The sequence below is a fragment of the Plectropomus leopardus genome, chromosome 2, assembly GCF_008729295.1.
Source record: "Plectropomus leopardus isolate mb chromosome 2, YSFRI_Pleo_2.0, whole genome shotgun sequence".
Taxonomy (NCBI): Eukaryota; Metazoa; Chordata; class Actinopteri; order Perciformes; family Serranidae; genus Plectropomus; species Plectropomus leopardus.
Genome location: NC_056464.1, coordinates 33,719,275 through 33,746,594, shown reverse-complemented (window position 1 = coordinate 33,746,594; position 27,320 = coordinate 33,719,275). Strand labels below are relative to the sequence as shown.

At 38.2% G+C, this 27,320-nt stretch overlaps 1 protein-coding gene across 2 annotated transcripts in view; it reads left to right on the top strand.

The window, feature by feature from the left end:
* igsf21a (immunoglobin superfamily, member 21a) overlaps nt 1-27,320 on the top strand; it is a 262,796-nt gene that overhangs the window by 214,003 nt on the left and 21,473 nt on the right. For both annotated transcript variants that reach the window (XM_042497548.1, XM_042497540.1), the window contains exon 6: nt 19,764-20,241. In XM_042497548.1, coding sequence (XP_042353482.1) covers nt 19,764-20,241 — 478 coding nt within the window. The remainder of the gene's footprint in view (nt 1-19,763; nt 20,242-27,320) is intronic.

Genomic DNA, 27,320 nt, shown 5'->3' with positions numbered 1-27,320 from the left:
GTGACAGTCACATTGCTGATAATTAGCTTTGTCAGCGACTCTACAACCCTGTCTCCTAGAAATTACGTTTGTGTATTGCTAAAGTAATCTTCCTTCATTCTGTTGTTGTGGAAACATAATTTCCATCTAGGTTATGTTTAGGGACGTTCACATCATTATCCATTTTTCAGGTAATGTCCTGTTTTTGTTCTTTTTCTTTTGTTTTTTGTGCTATTTTCAGGTAATTTTCTTGTAGATTTTTACTAATTGGTGAGGAATAAAGAAATGCAGAAAAAATAGCAGTGCGCACAACTTCAAAAATATTTGAAAATGTAAAGAAAAAGAAAAAAGGGTACATGCTTGAGGCAAGGATCAGTGCCTGTTTTTTTTTTTTCTCTCTTGTGAGAAAGGGTTAAGGTTAGGGAAAGATCTTAATGTTGGTGTAATGCTAGTTAAAAACAAGTTTATAACAAAAATAATATTGTTGTCACCATGAGTGGATACCATTTTGGTAAAACAACTGAAATCAGTTTTTTTTTTTTAACATTTTGCCGATACGTTCAGTATCAACATTTTTGCAACTTTCCAAACATGTTATTCAACAACATTTCTTTGTTATGCTAACAGAAATTTTCACTTGCTTGGCACTATGCTTCCCTCAATGATATCTGCTGTTTCAAATTAGTTTCATATAAACTTAATTTCTAGGAGGCATGCTGGACCTAGAAAGCAAATGGTCCAAGTTTAGGATATTGGATTTGTTGCCGATATCTGATATTTCGATACATAAAAACTTATGTGGGCAATAACTAATGCCGATATTGATACATTTTCTATTTTTTTCCCCACTTAATTTCAGTGATCATCAAGTCTCTTCTGTAGTGGAATTGACATCACAACATGCATGATCTTATTGTAATAGCACACCCGCAGAATCAATGCTTTTCAGTGTAGGTGATATTAAATGTGCAAAATATGAGAAATACTTCAACTTAGGGCTGATGTTTTTTACATGATCACTTTGTCAGTAAAAAAATAGAAATATCTGCTCGTCATATTGACAGAAATCAGCGTGTCGGCTGATGCCAATATTTCATTTTTATAGCCAATATCGGCTGATATCGATAACATGCTGATATTATCATGAATCCTTAGTCTGAATCACCCACTTGAAATAAAACCAAGTATTGAAAGACTATTTGGCTGCTCCTTTAACCACTGTATTTGCAATCTTTGGTATAACATGGAAAGGTCGTGATATGACCTTAGAATACAAATGAGCTTTGTGCATTTCAATCCAGCTTCTTTTGTTACTCAAGAATTTCTAGCAGCAGTACAGTCTAAGAGAGCAATCTGTTTAATGCAGGATCTTTTTCTTCTTTTTTTTTTCAATTTTATCCTTTATGAATAAATCAAGGTTAAATACAAACCTGTAACATTTCCTCTTCTTTAAAAATAAATCCACGAAAATGCACAAGTTAGCAAATGTGGGGAAGAGTCAAGCCTAAGAAGTACATGAAGAATTGATCATCATAAAAAGCTGGTTATATGCAGGAACGCACAGAAGAGTAAGACAGATGTAGTTGTGTGCTGAAACTTGCTTTAGCAAACGAAATTGGTGCAATGAGAAAATTGAGATTTTCTTTGATAATGGTATGGATGTGGAATATTTAGTGAAAGAGGTATTGCAAGCACTGTAGATTTAACTAAATAGATGTAAGCATAAGAAATGTGGTATGCTTTATCTTAAGATAAGGTAATATAACCAAAAATAAATAAAATAAAAAGAAAAGTGGTTCTGCTGACTGCTTGTTCAAGGCTGTTAAGCGTGAATGATTGTTGACACACAGCTTGCAGAGTCAGTAAAAGTGTCAGTAATGGATAAAAAGCACAGAATTAATTAAAAATAATGAGCTATGTGGGCTGTCCTTGCATCAGACACATGAGAGACTCACACCGTGAACCTTTATCACAGTAACTGTCTCAGTTCACCAGCAGCCAGATGAAACCATTTCAAAACAAAAAGCGTTTTACTGGAGCTCCTGGCCAGTATTCTTAAGGGAAACTGAAATATCATGCTAAAAATAACAAGACATGTCTCCCACATCTTCAGATTGGCACATTTTGTTTCTTAAGTGTCTTTTTTAACCAATTATATATTAACAGAGAAAAAGAAATGACACTGATAGACCTAATAAGTCCTGCACACCCACACAGGTATCCCAGTTATTCTGTTTGAAGTTGGGTGAAGTGAAAGTACGCTGAAAGTTTACAAAAGTCACTAAACTTCATATATGGCTTTAAAAAAATAATCATAGTGCAAATTGCCCCGCCCTGGCAGATGAAGCAAAAATAACAAGAGATTCAGATGTTAGTCAAGCGCAGTTTGTAGACACCCACACAGTCCTGAGAAGAGGTTTAATCAGCCAATATAAGTGAAAACACCTGTGTGAGCACCACGAGTGTGAAGGGCCTTTAATGTTCCCAGTGCTCTCATAGCATGGAAATGAAAATTATATTTAGTCATGATGTGAGCCAAAATTATCGGAGGAAAGCTACTTGCACCTTGTGTCTGGATGGAAACTAATTTCAGGGTCACTTATTAGCCTTTTTCAGACATGTGTACAAATAGACCCCAGGTGGTGCTCAAGTATCTGCCCTTTTGGAGTCCAGCGAGATAAGTGCCTTTATTGCAAGCCTTATCTTAATGCTTCAATGCTGGCAATAGCCGTGGTCACAGACATGATGTTTTTTGGGGCGTCCGTCCATACATGGTACGTCCAGCCTTTCCATTCTCGTGAATGCGAGATCCCACCAACGCCTTAAGAGAATTTCTTCAAATTTGGCATGAACATCCACTTGGACTTACGGAGATGCTGATTAGATTTTGATAGCCATAAGTCAAAGGTGAAAGTCACTGTGACCTCGTCAGTCTCATTCCTATGAATGCAATATCTCAAGAACACCTCAGAAGTTTTTTCAAATTTGGCACAAACCTCCACTTTGAGTCAGTGATGAACTGATTAGATTTTGGTGGTTCAAAGGTCAGGTTAAAAGAGGGTAGTTATAGGCACATCACATAGGTGCAAGGCTATCAAAAAACAACGTACATGAGGAAAAAGGTAACACTTGTTCACTTACTCCATGCCGCACAAGTAAATTTAAGACAACGTTTTGATCCTTCTTGGATATTTGTCAGTTCAAAACCTGATGAAGATCCAAGCAGGATTGAAACGTCATTTGTATATATGAATAACACAAGTTTATTTAAGACAACGCTTCAGTCCTGCTTGGATCTTCAAAGGCAATAGCAGGTCCAAGAAGATCCAAGCAGTATCAAAACCTTGTCTTAAGTACCTTGTCATTATCTTTTTCCTCAGGGTCAAAGGTCACTATGACGTTGCATCCGTCTCATCCTTAAAAATGTCATATCTCAAGAATGCCTTGAGGAAATATCTTCAAATTTGGCACAAACCTCCACTTTGACTCAATGATAAGATTTCGGTGGTCGGAGCTAAAGGTCACTGTGACCTCACAAAACATGTTTTTGGCTAAGAAGCATTTCACACAAATGGCTTATAGGATAAAATGATGAAGTGATGACATTTTAGATCCAAAAGGTCATTTTAGATCTAAAACTCAACGTTGTAACTCAGGAAACGAAGGGAGGACATTTCGTCCGATACTGAATTGGTGACGCTAATCTTGGCTGTCCACCTTGAAACTGTGCTGATGGAATAAATCTTCTGTGCTGCCGGAGGGAAGCTGATTGTGAAGCATCCATGTTTTTACAGACATGGACATAGTAAAGTGAAAGTGCAGTTTGACAGATTTGCATAGGCATACAACTGCTAGGCAGTAATTCTAGTTTCTTTTTCTGATTTTATAATTTAGTGTTTAAATTTGGCCCAGTGGCATCAATTCTCAATTAATGTTGTGCTGGACAACTGCAAGACCAAAACTTCCCCTGCTAGATCTTAAGACACCTTATGTAAGCTAGACAGGCTACTGCTCATTACTGTGTACAAATTAACTGTCTGTACTTGGGCCTCAAGAGCCCGTCTTGGACCAGCAGACACGTAGAAACATCTCGACCGGGCATGCTTTGTGAATGCACAAATATTTTTTTCAGCATGTGCTCTGAGGAATAGTGTCTTTTTTTTTTTTTAACTTGAACACCTGTCCTCAAAATGTCTGTGCACAGCACTACCTTAAACTTTATCTTATAGACAAAGTGTTTTCATTGAAGCGATGCAAGCAAGATATGAAGTCAAGTCTGCGCCATCAAAGGAAATTGACAAAGAAAAGACTTTATATTTGGGAAGTACATTGCCTCTGTGGGGAGTTGATCATGGCCTGTCAAAGTTGCCTTGTTCTGTTGGTCTAAATCAAAACCGAGTAAACAAACTCTGACAGGTTTCATGGATAGATGTTAGAAGTACAGTCTCACTAGGCTCCCCGGTCCTGCAAACTTCTTTCGAATCCCCTTTGAGATCTCATACTGTGGTCCATAGTCAGCAGCAATAGCAAAAGGAAATATTCATTTCTAAATGGCATGGAAAAACAGTTGAGTCCTTTGAGAAATAGAGCTTGCTTTCATGTTTGTTTTTGGTATGTTCTCTGTGCTTGGTTGTTTAAATTGTCACTGTTATATCATCACAGGTTAACTCTGTAGCTAAATGATGCCAAATAACATGCCAAATCTTGCCACACCAAGCAGCATGAATGGATCACTGAACAGGCCCACTGTGCGCAAGCCCATGGGCCCAAAAATGTCAAGTTCTAGACCTCACCTGCAAAATCTCACTCAAATGAAGACATACCTACCAGGAAAAGAATAAAAATGACCAGAAATAAACACAAAAAGAGCACAATGAGATGCAACAGAACTGCAAAGAGACACACAATGACTACAAGGAGACACAAATGACTACAAAAGAGAACAAAAGACTCAAAAGAGACACAAAACAACCACAAAGGGATGCATAGGAACCGCAAAGAAAAACAAATGACCTCAAAGAGACACAAAATCACTATAAAGACAGAAAATGAGCTCAAAATGACACAACATGCTTACAAAATGCAAACAAATCAACCTGAAAGAAACACAAAATTACTACAAAAGGACAAAAATGACCAAAAGAAACCCAACACAAAATGAAATCAAAGGGACACAAAACAACAACAACAAATAGGCAAACGACCACAAAGTTTGTCTTGCTTCTGTGCAGGAGAGGTGGAGGGCCTAATTCGCCCATGCCAAGAAGTAGTTTTAAATAATGAGTTAAATTTATAGCTACTGTCAAAGTTAATAACAATTTACCAAAAGCGCAATTACAGGCACAAAAATAAAACACACTCTTGTGGTGTTATTCCAAATAATTATATCATCTACATAGTGTTTTATTTGACATGATCCCCGCTCACTTTTAAGAATGAGCACAAATATCACATTTAAACTGCGACCATTTGTTCTATTTATGGCGTTGTCCACGGTCACGCTGCATAACAAAACCTCATTATTAGGTTTGTAAGTATTTGCTCGCATGTTGCTGCTTTGGCCCAGTTGTGTGACTGCGACTTCAAACGGCTCCCTTTGCTTTTTGATGAAACTCATTTAGTCTTTGTCGGTGCTGCTGCCCCAGGGCGTGTTGCAAAATGAGCTGTTGTCAGCTCTGTTTTCAATGTCATATCATTGCAAGCCTGGTCTCAACAGTGGCTCACATCTTACAAAGAAATTGCGCCGACTTACTGAGCCAGATAAATATGACCATTCTGTGGTGTTTCTTATTTTAAACCATCTTTGTTTCCTTTTACCAAAGTACATCTCACCTTTATTTTTTGTAAGACTGAATTGAATGAATTCCTTCATACACTGATTACAAATATTGTCTTGCATGTGACATGTGCACATGGATTTAGGATAGAACATATTTTATGTTGACTGTAATTTCAGCCCTAACATGTAATTGAGTCTCATATTTTAAGCCATTCTTTATCAAAATAAAATTTACAAGGGACACTGAGTGAATATTGAAACTAATATTTATTTGCAGTAAGTCTTGAATAATTTTTAAATTTGCAATAATCAATCATTTTTGGCCATTTGGGGGCAGCAGAAACAAGTTGTGAACACAACAATGACACACATTTAAGCAGAAGTAGAATATCTTTATTGTCATTGTACATGTACAACAAACATCAAGGGCAAACAGTAAAGTGCAAGCATCAGTAAAGGTATATTAATAAATAAATAAAAATGTTTCTAAAGACTAACTATAAAAATAAATTTAAAAAAGGGAAGGAAAATTAAACACATACAATGCATACAAGACATTTTTACATTTCGCTGGTATACATTGCATGATACATTTTAAGTTTATATATTAAACTTGTTGGCAAACAGTTACTTGTTTACACTTCCAGCAGTTACCCAGCAACTTCATGATTCATTTGGAGTCGTGTTTATGTCCACCTAATAGATGTAAGTCCAGTATTCACTCTGTCACTCTGCTCAATGCCGCTGCTGCAGACATAATGAGAGCAGTGACAGTGAACCAAAACAGTGAAGTTGTGTCCAAGCAACTCAGCAATGAGGTGAAACTTACTTTAAAACTCTGTAAAGAAACAGAAAAAAATGATGTGAAAAGATATTGATTGTGCCTCCTTTAAACTTACAATCTCTAACATCTACATTTTGCTCTTTTTGGGTGCTCTTTTAAGCAGTAATTGCAGGGGTGTTTTTAGATCTAAATCCCCTGAGACTGAGACAGAATTGCTTGTGTGACGTCACTCAGTTAGTGGTTGTCTAGTTTGTTCAGCCATAGTTACCGTTTACCTGCAACATTGGCAGAGACCAGCTTAGTCACCAGACGAAAATGTTGGCAATTTACTTTTCTGCAAACCAGGAATGCGTTACATTTGCACGTTTCATATGTATCATATCGAAGTTTCTAAAGTGACATAGCATATGAGCTGACTTTGTCATTGCAAGGTGGATGGTGTGACACCTCGGCGATTTAGGTGACCTGGTGTGATTTAGCGAATCATTGCCATGTTTCCATCAGCTTTTAAGCCTACAAACATAGGTGTTTTTTTAGTGATGCACAGCGGCTTTTTCGGTGGGGATTGTTCCCCCAAAGGAAATATTTAAAGCCAAAACATGATCATTTCCTTACCATTGTGGTTGTTGTGCCTAAACCTAAGTTACCACAGCTTTGTTCGTCAAGTCAATTTCATTTATAAAACCCATTATCACAAATCACAGCCACGAAGGGCTTTACAGCATTCGACATCCCTCTGTCCTTAGACCGTCACATCAACTAAGGAAAAACTCTTTCCAAAAAACCCTATGATGGGTAAAAAAAGGTAGAAACCTCAGAAAGAGTGACTGAGGTGGGAACCCTCTCCCAGGACAGACAGATGTGCAATAGATGTCGTAAAAACCAATTTAATTGCAGTAGATGACAAAATGATATATAGGAAAGAGACAGAGAGAGAAGAGAAAGAGGGCGAGAAATGCATGATGATGATGATAAAATTGTATCAGCTATTTAATATTGTGCAATATCAACGTACCCTTGGTTTGCAGAAACATACAATGCCAACATTTTTTCTGCTGATTGTGTTGCAGAGACCGCTCGTCACGCAAGTGAGATGACGAGTGAGTCTATTGAGTTTGCTGCACTTACCCTCTTTAATGTTGACACAGATACCCAGTTGTGCTTATGCAAGGGCTTTCATGACGGGGCCCTAGATTCAGTCATCATCGTGTTACCTTATTCGGCGATAGGTAGTGACTTATCAGACATATATTTGAATGAATATCTTCAAGATTATTACTGCAATAATTTTAGTTTGAGTTCCTCTACCTTTCATGTGCCCAGGTATAAAGATTTGGTTCTACTTCCTGCTGCAGGAAAACACAGCAAAACAGGGTCTTTTTAATAGAAAGTGAAGAGAAAAATTGGGAGGAAGGACAAGAGCAGCTGATTATGCTGCAGATCAGCAAGAATCCCTTCAAGTAATTAAACCCCCCAAAAAAGGCAGTGAAGCTACACAGTGTTTGTGCTGCAAGTGTTATTTTTATCATCAGGTTTTCACTAAGTTGATATTTTTTTATTTTTACCTGTCTTGTTTTAAATTTTTAAAAAATAAATACTGATAAATTAACAGATTTTTTTTAAACAAAAATAATGAGCAACATTGGAATTATGTATGTATTTGAGTGTGCGTGTGTGCGTGTGTGCATGCGTGCATGTGTGTGTGAGTGTGTGTGTGTGTGTGTTTAAGAGAGAGAATGAGATCAAGTAAGTAGGGGAGAGCAAAAGAGAGAGAAAACAAATCTTCATCTACTTGTAAGGCCCTCACAACTACTTTACACTCACTTACCCACCTCTGTCTGGGCTTTATGGATAGAATAAATGCATCTTAAGACCTCTTACTCTTTCCTTTGAGTACACATGTAAACATCCAAACATGTTGCAGGTGAACGCAGCCTTGACTTCGTCTCTGTCTGGCCTCAGGTGCTTTCAACATAATGTAATACAATATTTTCTTTTGTCCTGACTTAAGCTTTTTTTTTGTTTTGATAAATATGCTTCGTTCCTCCAAACACAAAAAATATTCCCTGTTGCTATGCAACTTCCTTTTGCGTCTCTCCAGCATCATTTGCAATGTCTGACACTTCATTCTGGTTCAGTGTAGACATCTGAAAGGGTTAAAGTTCATCCACCATTGCGACTGTTGCACGTCTGGTTACACTAATATTAAAAGCGGTTTAAGAAAGCTCTCTGTTTTACCTTCTTCTCACTTATTATGTGCTTTTTATTGGTTCTTCAAATGTCAAATCAGGATTGAGTAAAAAATTAACAGCTACTAATGTGAAATTCTTGGGGTTTAAAAAAAAAAATCCTACCTAACAAAGAAAGATGTGTAACAGGTGAGAATATCTGAAATGTGACTGACATTTAATAAAAGCAGCAGCCTGCTTCCAGACCTCTGAATCACCACACACATGTCTGATTGGTCAGAGATTCAAACGAGTCTGCTGTTTCCCCCCCTCACAGAAGCACGGTGTCGTCATTGATGTGAAAATGTTAAATGCTCCGGTATCAACGGCTACCACAGCTTTTATGACAGCTGCAAAATGCAGCGGTCCTGGCATGAATACAATCAAACTGATAGCTGCATTCTTTAAACATGCCTCATATTATCTATCTTCTGCAGATGTCACTGAAATAATGAGATTTCTCATGTTTTATCCTGGTACCTTGTATTTTGACACGTTATGCTGCTTCAGTCATATCAGAGCCCAGCAGATAAGTAGGGGAGAACGGGGTTAGTTGTAACATGAGTTGGTTCACATTCATTATTTTATTTCACTATTTTAAAATGTTGGCACTGAAAGGGTCATCTCAGGAGTAAAACACTTATGTTGGGGTGAGAGGACGTTTATTGTTGTTGTTTTTTTTCATGTCAAATTATAAACTTCAAACTCTGCTATGTTTTTGGCTTTTGCACAGTGGTTTTGTAAGAAAACTATTTTTACTGTTAAAAAGTAAGACGGAAGAGTTATAAGATTAGCCTTTTTTTTACTAGCTACGCTACAGCATGTAATTTATAGTGTTGTTGCTAGCAAAAAATCCCAGTTGTGGATGCTTGTGATCTTTGTGCCACTGAGTTAGCTGCAAACAAGAGTCTTTTGCTTCATAGCAGCTCGTTCTACATTTTTAAAGCGTGGGGGAGGAATTATATTAAGGATGGCTTCAGTATCATCGAACAGGCTTTTAGGTCCACCCACAAAACAGAATTGGTGAAAAGCATTTTTAACGGTCTAACTCCGTATTTCAGTACTACACATTTCTCAGCCTTTTCATGTTTTCAAAAAGTATTTTCTAATTTTAGTATTTTTTTTTTTAATTTTCTATTTTTAATTTTGTCTTTGTATTATTTTCTTTAGATTTGTATTTGTTCTTTTGTTTCAGGTAAGCGTGAACTTGTTATATATATAAGTGATTATTTTGTGTTTTGTATTTGTTTTCCTTTTGCATTTCATGTAAAGAGTCTTTGATTAGTTATAAAGCTCTTTAAAAGTCCTATAAATTATTATAATTATTTTTTTTAAGAGAGAGAGAAGTGACTGAATTTACTTTGACTTTAAAGTCACTGTAAAGATTGCTTCCATTTCTTATTTCTTATTCCCCATTAAAATAACACAGAGATAACCACATAACTAAACCCACAGTTTATGACAACCAATCCCCTGGTGCAGATTGTTGTCACAAGTGCATAAGACATATTTTACGGTCCATATCTTTTGAACAGCATAAGCTGAAGGAGAGTAAAGTCACTCCTTTCCTACCTGACACTTTAGACTTCTCTTGCAGATTGAAAGGGAATCTGTTAAGGATGCAGATTTTGAGAGATTCAAATGAAAGTGCAAAGTGTGAAAACCAGCCCTTTTCTCCCCTTTGACAGTGTACTTTGTATTATTTCTATAGCTGGCTGTAATATACAGTAGATTCACCATATTTCACATGATCGTGCAGCTTACATGTCTTGCATCATGATATGAATTCTGCTTATTGAAGTTCATATTTTTTCAAGAGCTGTCACTTCCCAGCTCTTTTCGGAGACACCCAACATGCCAAATTCCCCCAGTGCTGCTCTGAGGGAGCTGAATATAATGCACTGCATGTGGTAAAAGTGTCTGGTATTATGTTTCAAGATCTGTCGCCATCTGATGTCACTGAAGCAAGCTGGTGACATATCAATAATAGCTTCCCAGTGCCACTCATTAGAACATGCTCAGAGCACAAGCGAGCACTGATTGAAAAGAAGAAAGATAATGACAGTTAATAACAAGAAGGAAAGCTGATTAAGTCATGGCCAGGATCCTTCTCTCTCTCTGCTTCTACCCTCTTTCTCTTGCCTTTTTCTCTCGCTTCTGCTCTCTCACTGAATCATTCTGTCACCATGAAAATTATCGCCTTGTCCTTTTGACACAACCGTGATTAATTGCCGCAACATAAAGGTGTATATGGACCAATGCGTGATTGTTACATTCTCAAACAGGACTCGGATTTGAGATGTTGGTGAGATGGGGGCGGCTTGGCACTGTGCAGAGTGCAGGTGCTTTCATCACTGCCTATTCACAGGGAAAAAATGCAAAACCCTTCTCATGCCATCCCGGCTTAATTTCTACCACTGCCATGGCATTGTGTATGGGCTACTGCTCAGAATTACATCTCGCTTTTTTCTGTGCTAATTCATTTCAGAATGAAGTAAGTGGTTTGTGTCTGGTTTCATTGTCTGCACATATTGGACTATGAAGTATTTGGGGATTTATAACAGAGGCGTGATTGATAATCACTTTATTCCGTGCTGTAACACTGTCTGAAAGAACAATACAACAGCAATGCCAAAAACACTCAAAAATCCCCTTTTACATGAGAGCAAGCACTTCTTTCCAAGTCCTACAGCAGTAAAATGTATTACCTAACAAGCCAGTGTGTTGATTAAAGAGAATAATTTGCACATTAAACTGCATGCTGACTAAACTAAAGATGCACATTTTACCATTTCCTGTGAGGACATATTAGGAAGTTTCAAACGTAGCCATCTTCCAGGAAAAGACATGTTTGTGACAACGTGCTGTTCAATAAGCGTTTTACTTTATTGTACAACATAAGAAAGAGTTTTCAACACACAATGGATGCAGGATAATCACATGAAAGGCGACTCTTCTAAAGCAGCACCCGACAAAAGTGCCCATGTCACTTTGTGATATGCAGCCATTTATTGGAGACACATGTATCACAGTGAGAGACATCCTCTATGTTATTTTGGCAGCTTTATAATCACTTGTAGAAAATTAATCAGTGTTTGCTCTCCCATTTGAACGGACTGAAAGAAGTGATGCGTTCTCTGTTATCTCTGCTTGTCAAACAAGGAAATGTAGGGAATGAGATTTTAGCAAATTAGCTCAAAGGAACACGGACCAAGTTTACCGTGATGACAGATGTCTTCTTAAATGTGCTCAGATTTTAAGATGAATTGTGGATTGATTCGTATTCATGTTTACAAGCGGGTCCTGGTGACTCATTTTGTCCGGGCAAATGGCGTGTCATCTGGCAGCGGACCTCTGACACGTGTCTCTCTCTTTTCTCTTGTCTAGCTGCTGTGAGCTACATTCAGAAATGCCAGAAAAATAATTTAAAAACACATTTGAGCATTTTTGGAAGATGTCAAACTGTGGCCTTGCAGAGTTGCATTCCACTCAGACGCGTCGGTTTGATCCCAAGTCACGATTTGTCAGGCATTTACGTAGTGTCTGAAAAGTTTTTAGCCAAACATTTTTCATATTTAACTAACTTTTAACAATGGTCAATAACTGTCGACACTCTGTTGAAGTTGAATTTGGTAACTTTTTGTCATATTTTCTGAAAACGTCAGTTGAACTTGAGGCAGAGATCATGTTCCACCTCCTTCTTTTACTTCTAACGACATTTGCAATAATTCACTGCAGCTGGAAAAAAAACAACCAATCAGAGTCAAGGAGACTCTCACGCAGCTGTCAATCACGTCAGTCACTGCTCATGAACTTCAGTCAAACTATGCAGAGCTGATCAAATATGAATCAAGATTTTGTTACTCCATTGCCTATTTATTGCCTCAAAAACATGTTAGTGTACTGTTTAGCTGTAAAATAAGAACATTTGTAACATGGCTGCCTGTTTTGGTAATATTTGATGAAACTGTCAGCATATCCTGACAGTGCGGATAGTCTGTGAACAAAAATCCCCATTTCTCTGTCTTCTTTTAGTGTTTCTAATGACATTTGCAAAAACTAATACAACCAATCAGAGCAAAAGAGACTCTAATGCAGCTGTCAGTCACTAAATTACTGAAAACCGGTCAACTATAAATCTGCATTGCCTGTTTTTTGCCTCAGATGTTTTCAGAAATCATTCAGTAATCATATTTTAAAACCACTTTTACACTGCCTGTTCAAGGTGGTAGCACTACGCCATTGTGCCGCCTTGCCATTGTTTGTATGACATCCAGTTGCGGAAAGTGGGGACAAAGTTGTCTCACTTCTGAGCCAGGAAAGGATATAGTGAATGCACCGAAATGCGGTCTGTGTAAACGCAGAGCTGGAAAGACGTGGAATGGGTGGGGAGGTGTGATGTTTTGATTACATATTATGTTAGTGAGCACACCACGAGAGATTTAAAAAAGTGACAAAAGTGTCTAGTTTTACAGCTAAACAGTACACTAAGGTATGTGTCTGTAGGCATTTTAAGGCAATAAATAGGTAATGCAGTAACAGAATCTTGATTCATATTTGATCAGTGACTCAGCTTCAATTGGTTGTTTTTCCTCAGCCACAATGGATCGTCTGTTCCTTGTACTTCTGTGCGGCTGAAATGAAAGTTTCAGCAAATATGACAAAAAATTCATTTTTAAAGTGAACACATTTTGCTAATTGGCATTTAATTTAACATGATTCACTTGTGTCCTTTTGGTAGTTGCTACCTACATTGCGAATGGTCACAAATGTTGTGAAAATGTGCAATATGTCAAGGGAAAAAGTCCCAAAAATGAGAACGACATGTGTTTAACATAATAAAAATGCCTTGTAAAAGAGGAAGACAAGGTCACAAAATATAATGCGGACTGACACTTAACAAGACATTTGCAAAATAATACGAATTCACTCAAGCCCTAATAATTTCTGTATATATCTATTTATATCTGTCTGCAGTATCTTCATATCCATATACTGTATGTGATCTGGCTGGGGAAATGAGAAGAAGCAGATCTGCAAGATAATGACTCAGAAATAACACTTCACTTTCTCCCTGCAGCTACATATCTCGTTCATTCATGTCTTTGATGAAACATTAATTGATTCCTTTTCGGATACCTCGAGCAGACAGGTGACCGAGGAACATACTCAGTTCATGGTGGGATCATTATGAATAGAAAAACTGCTTGATATTTTGCTGGAGGTCATGCCTCAATAAAGGTATTATCACAGAGTCCATCGGAGCACACGCAACACACGGCTTCAAGCCATGTTCATGTTTAATGAACATCTCTTTTATGAGTTTAAATCAACTTCTCCGTCAGTGTTTATAGAAACAAATCTGTTATTTCGACTCACAGAATGAATCCATATAATAATTCCCTGTTATACAGCTTCATAGCCAACACAGGTGTTATTGTGTACCCACACCATTTTGTCCAACAAAAGCTACAGAACAGGTGCATGTATCGTTCTAATCCATGCTGCTCTCCCTCCACCTGCTGTGATAATTAATGAGGTGTTTTAATACACAGTGAAGAAGCTTCTTCTCGTTGCAAGTTGTCGAGTAGCTGTAGGAGTTAGCAGCAGATGTAATGGGGTCACTGTGGATCTGGGGTTGATGTTTCTACTTCCCATTGTGCTATTGGATTTTAAGCTCTGACTCTACAGAGAACATTAGGTAAACACACATAAAGGCTTCTGGCTACTGAATGCTCCCCCATAGTAAAATTCAACAGAGGCTAATGTCCTAAACTGTGGATCTCATTCCAAAATTAATCTTATATGCTCAATAATCCATACATTTGCATTAGTCCATTCATTTAAAACAATGCCTACTGCTGAAGATTCACAAGTGGATTCCATAGATGTAAAAATAAATGCCATATGTGAAGAACTAATGTTTGTTTTTATGGATCAACCATAATCTCAAACCTTTACCTTCTCCTAAATATTCATAAAACAAAATGTATTTCTTCAACTGGGACTTTCCTTACTTCACCTGCCCCCTCCAAATCTCATCCCCGGATGGGTCAGAACTCGAATTTATCAACTCCTATAAATACCCAGGTATCTGGCTCAACAGTTCACTCTCTTTTCAAACACACAACAACATGCTGCTCTCCACAGTCAGAGCAAGAATTGGTTTCCTGTTCTGTACTGAAGCATCTAGCTTATCCAGAAACAAATATTTGTTATGGTCTTATCATATAACTATACAGCAGAAAGACACAAATACTCTTGTAGCATGAATTGATGCTACATGACTAGAGAGAATGCAGAAAAAAAGAACAATTTTGCCCTTAAGGTAGAAAACCTACAACTACCAGAATGCACTGCACCACACAAGACCAGTAAATGCTCCTGCTGGTAGGTGCCGTGATTCAAACTAGTCCATCTGACACAATGGCAGCCAGCCTGCGGTTGAACACTAAGTAAAAAAATGTTTTTGAAAACATTTTGGGGGAGAAAAAAGAAGAGCAGTAACAGAATCTTGGCTTATATCTGATCAGCACTGCCTAATTTTACCGTCAATTCTTACAATTTTCAGCCTCACATTTCAAAATAGAAATATTTAGTGAGAAGTCATCAGAAAAAAGGAACATGCTGTGGTCTCATAGTTGTTGTTCCATGCTTTTTTTTTTGGATAAAAACAAATATCAATTTGCAATTTGGCAACTTGGTACAATTTTTAATTCTGTTTTAAATTGTGCAACAACCTCCATTGATCGCGCATCCTTGATTACAATGGTTCTGATCGATACTGGTGGAAGTACAGGCTGGTTCACTATATGGTACCATGGTTCTTAGAGTCCTGAACAGAATTAGTTCAAGAGCCAGGTAATTTTGTGGAAAAGGGCAGTATGGGAGATGGGGCTCTGGGAAAGCTTGGAATGAAAAGTTTTGTTTTGTTTTGTTTTGTTTTTTTAAATTTCTAAGTAATCCCTGCTATGATTAAAATAAAACCAGCTAAAGAAATCTGTGAAAAGACTGAACTTTGTATAAAAAAAATAGTGAAAGCTCTCAGAGGCACTTCTCACTCCTTAAAATGATTTACTCTGCACGTACACGGCAATTTGTCTCTAAACATAGCTAAAACTGAGTGAGTGACTGCTTATGCTGCTGGAGCACCAATGTACGACTGTCATGTCTTTACCAGAGTAAGGACTATCAGGGTTCCAAAAAATCAAAAGGGTGTGTGAGAGAGACATGGATCAGGAGAGGAAGGGTAGGAGCCCACGTAGGGCCCAGAATTTAATGCTACGCCCCTGACTGGAAGAACTTGCAAAAGATGCAAAACTCTAGACTTTTATTCCCTCCTTCAAAAAAGCATTACAAGAGGCCGTTTTTGCACTGAAACTCAGTTTCACTTAGCCTTTTGAGGAGCTTTTTATTAATTAATTTTTAAAATGAGATCTTGTAGGTGTACACTAATTAAAAACCAAAGTTCTAGTCATAGTCTTTAGTCATCTTTTAAAAACAGACCGCACTGATGTGAGATTTCAGAGTTTCTCCAACCAGGGCCATTTATTATCAGGTTTCATAGACTGGATGGAAAAAAAAACATCCACTCCAAGTTCTCAAATGTGGTTTCCTCTAATGAAATATCTAATTTTACTTAATCAAAATCCGTTGAAATGGCTAGGGACTGCTGTGCATCAACCTCTACAGTCACAACCTGAAAGGAGAAAATCTGTTTAGAGGAAAAGAAAAAAACTTGCCTGAAAGTTTAAAAGAAAAGCCTGTTGGAAGCCTACCTCTGTACTAAAGGTGTATTGCAGGTAGATGGGGCCATGGAGCAGTTCAATGCTCATTTGTACAAGCATCAGGTTGTTTTAGAGGACAACTATGCTAAGTTGTTTTGTGTTTGTTTGTTTTTAATCCACGGTACTGACAACAACCAGCACTGCAGAACGCCTTTGAGCAAGGTCACTTAGCCCATTGTGTATGTGTACCAGCCTGCTCTGATGGCAGGCATTAGAAAGTTTTTAGAGTTGGCTATAAATACTATAATACAACCCAGCAGCACAACACAGCTTGTAATATAATGATGTGGCATCTGTCTTCACAAACATAACCTCAGCAACAAGGGGGCCACATAGACAGCCCCCATTCATCAGTGCTCTAAAATTAAGCTGCTGAAATAAAAGTTACATAGAATCAAACTTAAAAGGCTCACAAATTATCAACCAGACTTCATTCATTTAATATGAAACTCTTCATTTGAGTTCATTCACTTTTTAACACTTCAGTTAAATTCTGAGTATGCCAATAATTTAAAATACTGTGACCTTAAAGCTGGTAAAGGTAGAAGTCTGGAATATGGAAACAAATTTTTAAAAAATTACAGAATTTAAAACTGCACCCAACAAGCAAGCAACGTTCCCACAACAGTGGCAAATGTTGGCTATAACTTGTAATAATGTTTAAAAAAAAGCATTCTAATCTCTAATCTTAAAGATGTTTATCATTTCAAATAATGTTCCGGTAAGGTTAAATGCTGACGTAAGACATAACGTTTGAACTCAAAAATCTGAGGATGTTTTGGTGATGTTGAGAGAAGGAGGATCACAAAATGTTCTTTTTATAAAACCTTTCCAAAATGTTACATGAGAACAGAGGAAGAACATTTTCAAAGTAAAGTTCAGAACATGTTATTGAGATTACAGGACATATTTTTGTGAAAACATTTTAAACATTTTTTTGAGAATGTTGCCCTCACTTCTGAACGTTCTGGGATCTAAAAGAAAAAATTTTAATCAATATATGGAACCAATATGCTTTTACAATAAAAATTTAAATATTTATGTCAATATTTAGAATTTGGAGCATAAGAAACTCCAACACAAAGCTCTGTTTAAATGCCTTTGGCAAACATTTAATCAGACTGAGACTTTCAACATCATACACAACAAGTCCAGCAACTTTTTTTATGAAGTGAAAATTTAAAAAAAAAAAAAGATAGCTCTCTGTCTTTGCAACTTTAAATTGGTTAATGCTATCGGCTATCATCGACCATTAAATCAAGCTTTACCACCGGAGGGGACGTGTACTTTCATCTGCATTTGTAGAACAGTCAGTGAACAGTCATTCGCCAAAGTCTACCGTCATTTGCCAAAGTTTACCGTCATGGTCGAGTTTTCCTAAAGCCTGAAAACGGTGCCACGAGGGGATGCAGAAGTCTAGTTCTCTCTCAGTTCTCTCAGACCTTGAATAACAATATGCTCAATGACACCAAAATAAAAGTGCCTACTCCATTTTTAAGTACAGAACGCTATAAATGTTATACTAGTTAAATAAACAGTTGTCTGAATTTAACTTCACAAATTGCTGAAAAAGGTAGTGACGCTTTAAAGATGAATCAGATTTCATAGAAAGGGCCACACATTGTAAAGCTGTATTGTGCTCAAAAGGATTATAGATTCCTTCCCTCTTTGGGAATGGGAAAATATCATTTAAACGTTATTCCTCGGGACCTTGGCCTTATCCTTACTTGTTTACACTCATTATTGCTGTTTACCCACTCGAGGCATCAGCCCTGGAGGTGGACCATCTCAGAGCATGTTTCAACCGTCTCCTCGCAAAAGCCTCAAACAATCGTGAAATGCACTGTTTACTATAATGACTCTTTGATCTTTGGCAAATAGAATTCAAATGACCAAAGGTCCCCAAAAAGAGCCGCATATTAAATTTCCTTTTCTTCAATAAAAAAAGGAGTCTTTTTCCAAAATAGCAACACCACAGGCTGTGACTATACAACCTTATTTCAATGCTAATATCCAGAGGTTATACGCTTGTATGGGAGCATGAATTCCCTGTCAGGAGATTAGGCACTCAGAGATTTTAATAGACTCATGAAATGGTGAGGAAGCTCCTGTAGTATCCTGGGGAAGTCCTCTTAAAATCAGAATCAGAAGCAGGTTTATTGCCAAGTAGGTTTTCACATACAAGGAATTTACCTTGGTATCATGCATAATAATAAAATAGTCAGGAAAAACAGGTACTTCAAAAGTCACAAGTCAGAAATATAGGGTAGAAAATGTGCAATAAATAAGTAAAAGATGGCTCAAAAAATCTATTTTAACCCTTTGAAACCTCAACAAATTGACAAATTTCTTTCAAAAACACAAGAAGAGGGCAGTGAGCATCAAGAGAATAATGACCCAGCTAGATTTTTTAAAAACATTTTCTAAATTCAACAGTTAATTGCAATTTGTGGAACATCTCTTACAAAGTTCTTCACTGCACTTTTCCCCAGGTTTTTGAAAGAAATCTCCCTAAATAGCTCACGGTTTAAATATTTAAATACTTGAATGAAAGACATCTGAAAGCAGCACAAGAAAGGTGATGTCGCTCACGGTTTCAAAGGGTTAAAGCAGCCAACACTTTATTAGTTTTGGGGGAAAAAAAAGTGTGTAATGTGAAAGATGTCACTCCTAGCTAACAAAGCTCCGAGAACTGCCACCCCACTGCGTCAGTCCAGCTCTGAAGAGCATGTTTGTGTCTTTCAGCTCATTGTTTTGGCTTTACAGCTTTACTGTTTCAGCTCACTCTCACTGCTTTCATCAGTCCCTTTTTCCAGCTGCAGCAGGCAGAAAAAGTTCCATTAAATCCAACATACACTACCTGGCCAGCACCAAAAGGCAAACAAAGTGAGCGCTGGTCTGGTGAACGTAGCAGAGCATTTAGCTTCTGAAGAGCCAGATATTTTCCTGAGTTGACAGAGACTAAAACAGAGCCAAAAGTGAATATTGGACTTATGTTCACCAGGTGGCCACAAATGGGACTTCAAATTAATGCAAATGTCTCTGTGTGTCTGCTGGATGTGTAAATAGGAACGTGTTTGCCTACTTTATGAGGTGTTATTATGACAATGCTGTTCTTTGTTTATTTTCTTCTGTAAATAAATTAAAATGTGTCTCTCCCTCTTTTTCTCCTCTCTGTCTGCTTTTCACTCAATGCTCCGTCTAAGGTGTACTTTAAGCGTGATGGCGAGCTGATCGAGGTGATCTCCTACACCCAATCCTCCAGCGAGCAGGGAGGCGGCGCAGCTGGTGTTAGAGGAGCCAGGCCCCTCATTAGCAGGGACCTCGACGACACTAAACTGCAGCGCTCCCTCTCCCTACTGGACCCTGAAGGGCGGGCGCCACGTCTGTACACGGAGAGCCCTCAGCGCGTCCACACTCAGGGCCAGCAGGCCTACGAGCCCAGCCCTGCGACAGAGGTCATCCCAGAGACTGTGGTGAGCCGGGAATTCCCCCGCTGGGTCCACAGCACCGACCCACTCTACTATTTTAGCCACACTCACATCCCCCAGAGTGATGGCTCTGTGGTGGTGCAGGCCCGACTCACCTGGACCCTCAACCCTCAGCTGGATAACGACGCCCTGTTCAGCTGCGAAGTCAAGCACCCGGCGCTGTCCATGCCCATGCAGACAGAGGTCACTCTAGGTGAGTGGGATGCAGATTGTTTTTGCATGCTGTTCTCATTCTTCCACCATCTTTTTCTCATCTGTCCACACACACACACACACACACACACACACACACACCCCTTTCTCATTTCTTCTCCCTTTTAATCTCCCACTGTCTCCTTGTATCCCCTTGCTGCACTTGGAAACCAACTGGGCCCCCTTATGTGTCCCTTGCAAATGTACTCAGAACAACACTGATTTTCATTTGATGCCACTTAATTGTGTTACAGCTGAGCAGATTGCGAGTTTAGCAGCGAATGCAAAACTCCAAGTGACTGACAGGGCAATTCATCGAGCTGTCTGTTGCTAGATTGAGTTAACTCAGTGCCGTTATTGAAAAAGTCAACCTGAATTAGAGAAGTCAAATGAGAATTTAGACACGCTGACCAACGTTATATCGTTGGAGAAATGCTGCCCTTCTTCAGACTTCAGTGAGCATTTCGCTTTAGCCAGTGATACTCAAACTACGGCCCATGGGCCAAAGCTGGCCCCCAGTAGGGTACCAAGTGACCCCCCAACAATTTTCTAATTTCTAATAAAAAAAAAGAGATTCAAATTGTTTTTGTGCTTTTAGTATATATAAGGTGCCAGAATGCATAAAGCAGCATTAAAAAAGAGCTTGTTTATAAAAAAGGTTTGAAAATGGTAGGAATTGTCCTAAAATAATATAGTATAGTATATAGTATATAGTATATAGTATAGACATAATAGTATAATGTCCTAAAAATGTCCTAAATCCTAGAAACATCCTAAAAGCAAAGAAACTTCCTAGAAATGTCCTAAAATATAAGAAATGTCCTTAAATCCTTGAGACAGCCTAAAATCTGTCCTTAAATCCTAAAAACATGTATGGGGCTGCGACCCTGGCCTCATGACATTTTGCAAAAGTGGCCCCTAACCAAAGCAAGTTGAATATTCCTGCTTTAAGCTCTTCAGTCTTACATTTTAGGGGTTTTTTTAGCCTCTTTATTTCATCACAGGAGAGAAAGACTGCAGTATTTTATTGGTTTGCTTCAAACTATCAAAGCAGAAGACGTAGCGATGCAGAATCATACTTTAAGGGAAAAGTTAGCATTAAGTTTTAATAGTGTATGTGATCTAAGAGAGGCACACACTCACTTTCTCATTTTTTTGTAATCTAAAAACAAAGATGGCTTCCGGCGCATCCAATTAACACTTCAAAGGCAATACGTTGGCATGGTCCTCCTGGAGACAAGCCACACAATCCTGACATGATAAACAGAGACATTATCATCCATGAGATGTTAGCAATGGTTGAAGGCAGAGAGAGAATATGAATGAGGAGACTGTGGCTCGTACATATTTGCTTGCTGCATTGTGTCTCGCTGTCAGTATTTTTATCTCACATCACCACCTTTCATCTTATTAAAAATATCCCTCTTACTATGCTGGTGAGCAGCTGTGGTCACTCTGCGCTGATGTATAGAAACTGTCATTATCATCTAGAGGAGGAGAGTCTTTAATGGGTTTTAAAAATGACAAATAGGGATTTAAAATCTCCCGTAAACAAGTCACTCACACAGCACAGCTTTTTCTCCCCTCAACCGTCTGTGGTCCACTTTTCTAAAGGAAGATCTGTGAAGACTCGATATACAAATCCAAACCACAATCAGTACATTTGATAGATATGAGTCAATACTAAACACTAAAGCTTGCTCGCCTTGTTTGTCTCAAATTTCAGCTTCATGTTTGAGAATAGGGCTAGGCAATATGGTTTTTAAATAATATTGCGATATATCAAGGTATATCTCAGTATTTTGAAATCTGCTCTTAACTACTGTAGACTACTAAGCTACAAAATCATAAAGCGAACTACAGTTACAATAAAGCAGCTACTCACATATAATACGTTTAAATTTAAGTACTGTTATAATAAAGTTTAATCAAATTAAATAAATTAGAGTACTGTTATGATAAATAAAGTATTGTTACAATTAAGTTAAATAAAGTTAGATTATGTATTGTTATAATAAAGTTTAATAATATACTCTCAAAATAAAGTTAAATAAAGTACTGTCAAAGCCCATGGTGATTTTAATTTGAAGGACCAAGCTCATCTTGGAAGTGCGGGTGTTTTTGCTTTGGACTTAAGGTTTCCAATCAATAGCTGGATGCTAGCAGTTAGCAGAGAGTTAAACTGTTAACTGTTAAAACATAGCACCTTTAAACATGATAATTTCTTCACAGTGAGCAGGAAATAAACTAATAACTCTTCAGTTCATATGTTAATAGAATTTGCAAGTAACTGGCACTTCATGATCGCAAAATGTGACTAAATAGTCCCGGTATGGAGCTCTGCAAAAACACTGCTTTCTGTGTGTGTGTCTATAGGAGGGAAAGGGCCTTTGGGAAGAGTGAGAGAACCAAACACCAAAGTGTGTCTCCTGCTGGTGGCTCAAAAAATTACTTGACAATTTATACTCAATGTTTGCGATATAGTCATTTTATATATTCCAGGTGGTACAAGCTGTGATACATTAAGTACATTCAGTATATCCCCCATCCATATTTGGGAAATTAAAAATCATTGTTTGACACTGAGGACTCGTTGGATCTGAATTTGGACAATGGCACATAGACGTGTTGCAGCAAATTGAACTTGACATTATGGTCCTGACACACCAAGACGACGGATGGCCGTTGGTCAATGTTGGGCCATCGGTGCACATTGTAGTATTTGTTGTGTGACCCACACAGTTGGCATTATTGGCCCTGGCTCAGTGCATGAGAAGAGAAACGTAAGTGTGGAAAAAAACAAACGACGAAAGTCAAGAAAGCGTGAGATCAAAATACACTTGTAATACATATTTGGTAAGATTATTTTTAAAGCCATTGAGCTCTTTAGCAGAAACAGATTGTTTTATTTATCACTAGTGCACGGTAAATATTCTTTGTACTTTCAGCATCGGGTTGTGTTATTAATGTGCTAACTGGCTAATCAGCATCTTGAGTCCGTCTTGTCGGCCTTCGGGTTTCCCTTTTTGAGCGATGGAATACAGACTGTCGTCCCCATGCTTGTATTGAGAGTTATTTTCTTTCACACAGGCCTAGAATATGCTTGATTGGCGTTGTCTGTAATCTTCACGGTGTGTTCAAGTGCATATATTTGTCCGACACACAGAGGACGTGGTGTCCCAGCAGTCGTCCTTCGTTGCCACTAGTTCTTTGATGTCAGTTTGTCTGGACCTTTAGTCCCTCTATCTTTTGATGATGCACTCAGACTGCTGCCTGTGAAAAAAAAAAAAGTTTTAGATTTTGGGTTAATTTCAGTTTTTCCACTTTTTGAGTGCCAAACAGATATCCTGCCAGAATCCATATACATATCTGGGTAAATAGGGTGAATCTACAGGGTCTCAATTAGTGAAGAAGGGACACTCCTTTCTGTTGTACCTTTTGAATCCATCAGTTTTCAAGAGGAGTTTCAAGATAAAGATCTAGTGCAGAGCAGCTCAAAGGACTCAGCTGGCATTATTCTATATGTTTCTTACAGTCAACAAATCACATGAAAAGATTAAAATCCTACTCTGGCTGTGACACTGAGCCTCAATTCTGTTGGTTCCTCCTGATACAGCTTTAAAAATAACAGAATATAGTTTCCAGCCCAGTTGCCAGAAGAAAATGACGACATTGAACATTTCTGCAAACCACATCACATATCTGTTTCATACATTTCAGACGTTTCTAAAGTGATGTGGTATATAAGCTGGCTTTGTCATGTCAAAGGAGGAGATGGTAGATGACGAGACGGCAAGGAGAGATGCCTGCAAAGATGCAGACCACTGCTCTAGACCAACAAAAAAAAAAAAAAACATTTGTTTTTAATGAGACATTGCTGCCTTTCAGATGGGAATTGAAACCAAAAGCAGGTATTTTCTCCACTATAACCAAGTGGGTTTAAACCTAACCACATGTTTTCCTCTGTGTTGTTGAACCATAAAATACTCCTAAAGTTTTAATATATCTGCCACATAATAACATACAAATGTAGCATATCTGTGGTTTGCAGAAAGATACAATGTCAACATTTATTCTTGTGATTTGGTTGACTGTTTTATTTTTAAGAAAAGCTGAGTAGTTAACTAAAACAGCTGAGCGCAGTACTTTTATCATGCTGTCATCCCAACTCGTCAAATACTGTCGCCTTGTCAGTGGACATACATGTCAAATATAGTGCGTTAGGTACCCTCTTGTGTCTGTTTTGAACATTTAGGGACAGCATAGGATGCTACACATACTAGCACACTATGTTGTTATTAAAATAACTTCATTGACTTCTGGTTTCATATCGGACACAAACAGCGGGCTCACAGGTGAAACTCCGGAGTTTGTTTGACCCATCCACCACCCCTCCCATTAGCTTTATACGGACTTTCTCACTCTTTATAATACAGTAGCTGCCCGCTGCATCAAAAACTGCTGCAGCCCAGTGCGTATTATACCGCCACAGAGGGTGCCATTGTGTGTTGGTGTCTGATGCAAAAAATCAGTGACAAAATGGCATTATTTGACATATTTAAATTTAAAAAATACTGCCTGACTGGTCCTTTAAACCACTTAATGACATCTGCGAGAGGAGAGGATCCAGTATCTGAAAAAGCTATTTGGCCCTAATTTAAACACCAATTGTCGAAAATGGTATTGTCACTTTTTCAAATAGGGATATATCATACCAGAAAAATCGTCTTCTAAAAAGTAATAAGTGTCACCGTCGTATCCCAAGTGGATTGAAATATAGTACATCACATGCGAGACGGAGACAGTCACATCAGTTGAAGGTATAATGGCACGAGCTGTCTCCTCCAGACAAAGTATTGCAGTAAAGATCCTAACAGCTCTTTGCCTCTTTCACATGTTGATGATAAAACAGATGACACACCCTGAGGGGAACAGGCCCCTGTGAAACTCTTGCTAAATGTCAAAGGCGCTAATATTTTGACAAGCCTTTCCTTCTGCCTTGTTTGAAGGCATTAATTTATCATTAGCTTTGTTCTTTTAAAGATGGAAGGAGCATCTGCAGACATTTTTTCCCAACACCTAAAGAAAAGAGAACAGATAATGTGCGTCTGTTGATTCTAATTAGAGCGCGCTTGAAATTCAAAGCATTCACAGACCTGCTTTTGGCTCGATCCGTCTCGGAATAGAAGAGTCTAAAAAAAGGAATAAGGTTGTAATTCAGGTCAGAGGTTATGTGCAATAAAATTTGATTTGGCTCATATCAGAGACAAAACGGCACACAGGTTTTTAGAGTAACTGAGCTTTGTTTAACTCTAATTGAATGTGTCTGTGTAAAACAGCTCACCAAATTATTCCCACCACTAAAATACCATATTCATTTCTATTATGCAGCCATAACTGGGTAATTGCACCAAGTATCCATCTCACTGTATACACACACTCTCTCCTGGTGCTCTCAGGTGTGTTTGGTCAGGAAATGAAAAGGAGGTCTTTGCAGTGCCCATAAGTAATAAATCTTTCAGAGATTTAATATTACCACATGAGACAGAGCGACAGTCTGACAATCGACCAATGTTGTATTGCACCTCATGAATATTCATGAAGTGCTCCGTGCTCGCCATACAGATGGACCTGAGGCTGGCGCCAGGCCTTGGGTGTCCACAAAAAAGCTCCATGAGATCATGAGTGTGTTTTTTTTTTCCTGCACTGTATTGTATTTATGAACCGGGGTTCATATGGTCATGAAAAACCTGGAAAAGTCAGGGTATTTGCAAATAGCCATTGCCAGGCTTGGAAAAGTTATGGAATTCTGTATAACATATCCAGTGATATTTTTTTTGTTTTTACAATTTCTGGCTATAATACATGGTGTAAGGGGCCCATGGATTTGGGGGTCACGTTTACTTTAAAAATCACCAACATTTTTTTAAGAAAAAAAAAATCACTTAAAAAATTAAAAATTGGCAATTTAAAAAAAAAAAAAAAAAGACAATAAGCCTTCCAAACCAAAACTTTTTAAAGAAAAAATATATTCAATTTTCTTTTCATTAAAATTGCCAAAAATCTTGAAAGAATAAATTAGCAATGAAAAAACGTATTTTTCTTTAAAAATCACGAAAAATTGGAAAGTGAAACAATAAGGAATGTCGATGGTCATTTATGAGAACGCAAATGAAATTTATTGGTAAACATTTTATGAACCCAGATGAACATAGTGCATCTTTATAATTAAAATAGGTTCTCTGCTTTGGGTTTAGATGAGCTGAGGTGTTTATTATTCAACATCATTAGACAAGTGGTGGGATTCTCATCTCATCTAGCGTGCAGCAGTGAGACGGGATCCAGGCTACCTCACATCTCCCAGTCATTGCTTTGCCAGACCGTGATAATCAAAGAGCAGATGCTCAGTTTCAGGAAGCCGTCTGTGATCTGTGTGTGAGTGCACACGTGTGTGTGTGTGTCCGTGTATGTGTGTATGTGTGTGTATTTTTGGGGATTGGATGCATATATGTGAATGGTTATTTGTATGTAAATGTGTGGGTGTGTTTGTCTGTTTGCCAGTGCGAATATAGATTTATTATGTGTACCTAGTATGTTGTTTGTGTTCACCTGCAGCTCAGTTTCACATTCATCAATCTGCCTTATCTCCCCGCTTTGGGTCACCTAGTCTATCCGTGAATGACATTACACAGTGCAGGATTTGCCACGATAGAGCGATCCAGCAGTCAGTCAGGCCTTTAGGATTCGGTTGCATGCCTCTCCAGCATCTCTTTTTCAACAAAACCAGTCACCCAGATAATGTGATAGGTTCCTTTCAACTGCTTAAGTCTGTTGTGCAGCTGGGCAGACCTGTTGATGTCTTGGCTTGGTACTAAAGCCCACCTGATGCATGGTGCACAGTTGTTTTTCTGGAGGGTATGTTTATTCTCTGACCCATCCTGATGTGATAACAGTTCCCTCTTTCAAAGTGAAGTAGTCGGGTCTTAGGTGACGGGTCTCATGAGAGCGTGGCTCATTTCCCCTGTGAGGCCATCACCCTCGGAGATGGGCTGTGTTATGTCCATCACACTGCATGCTGCC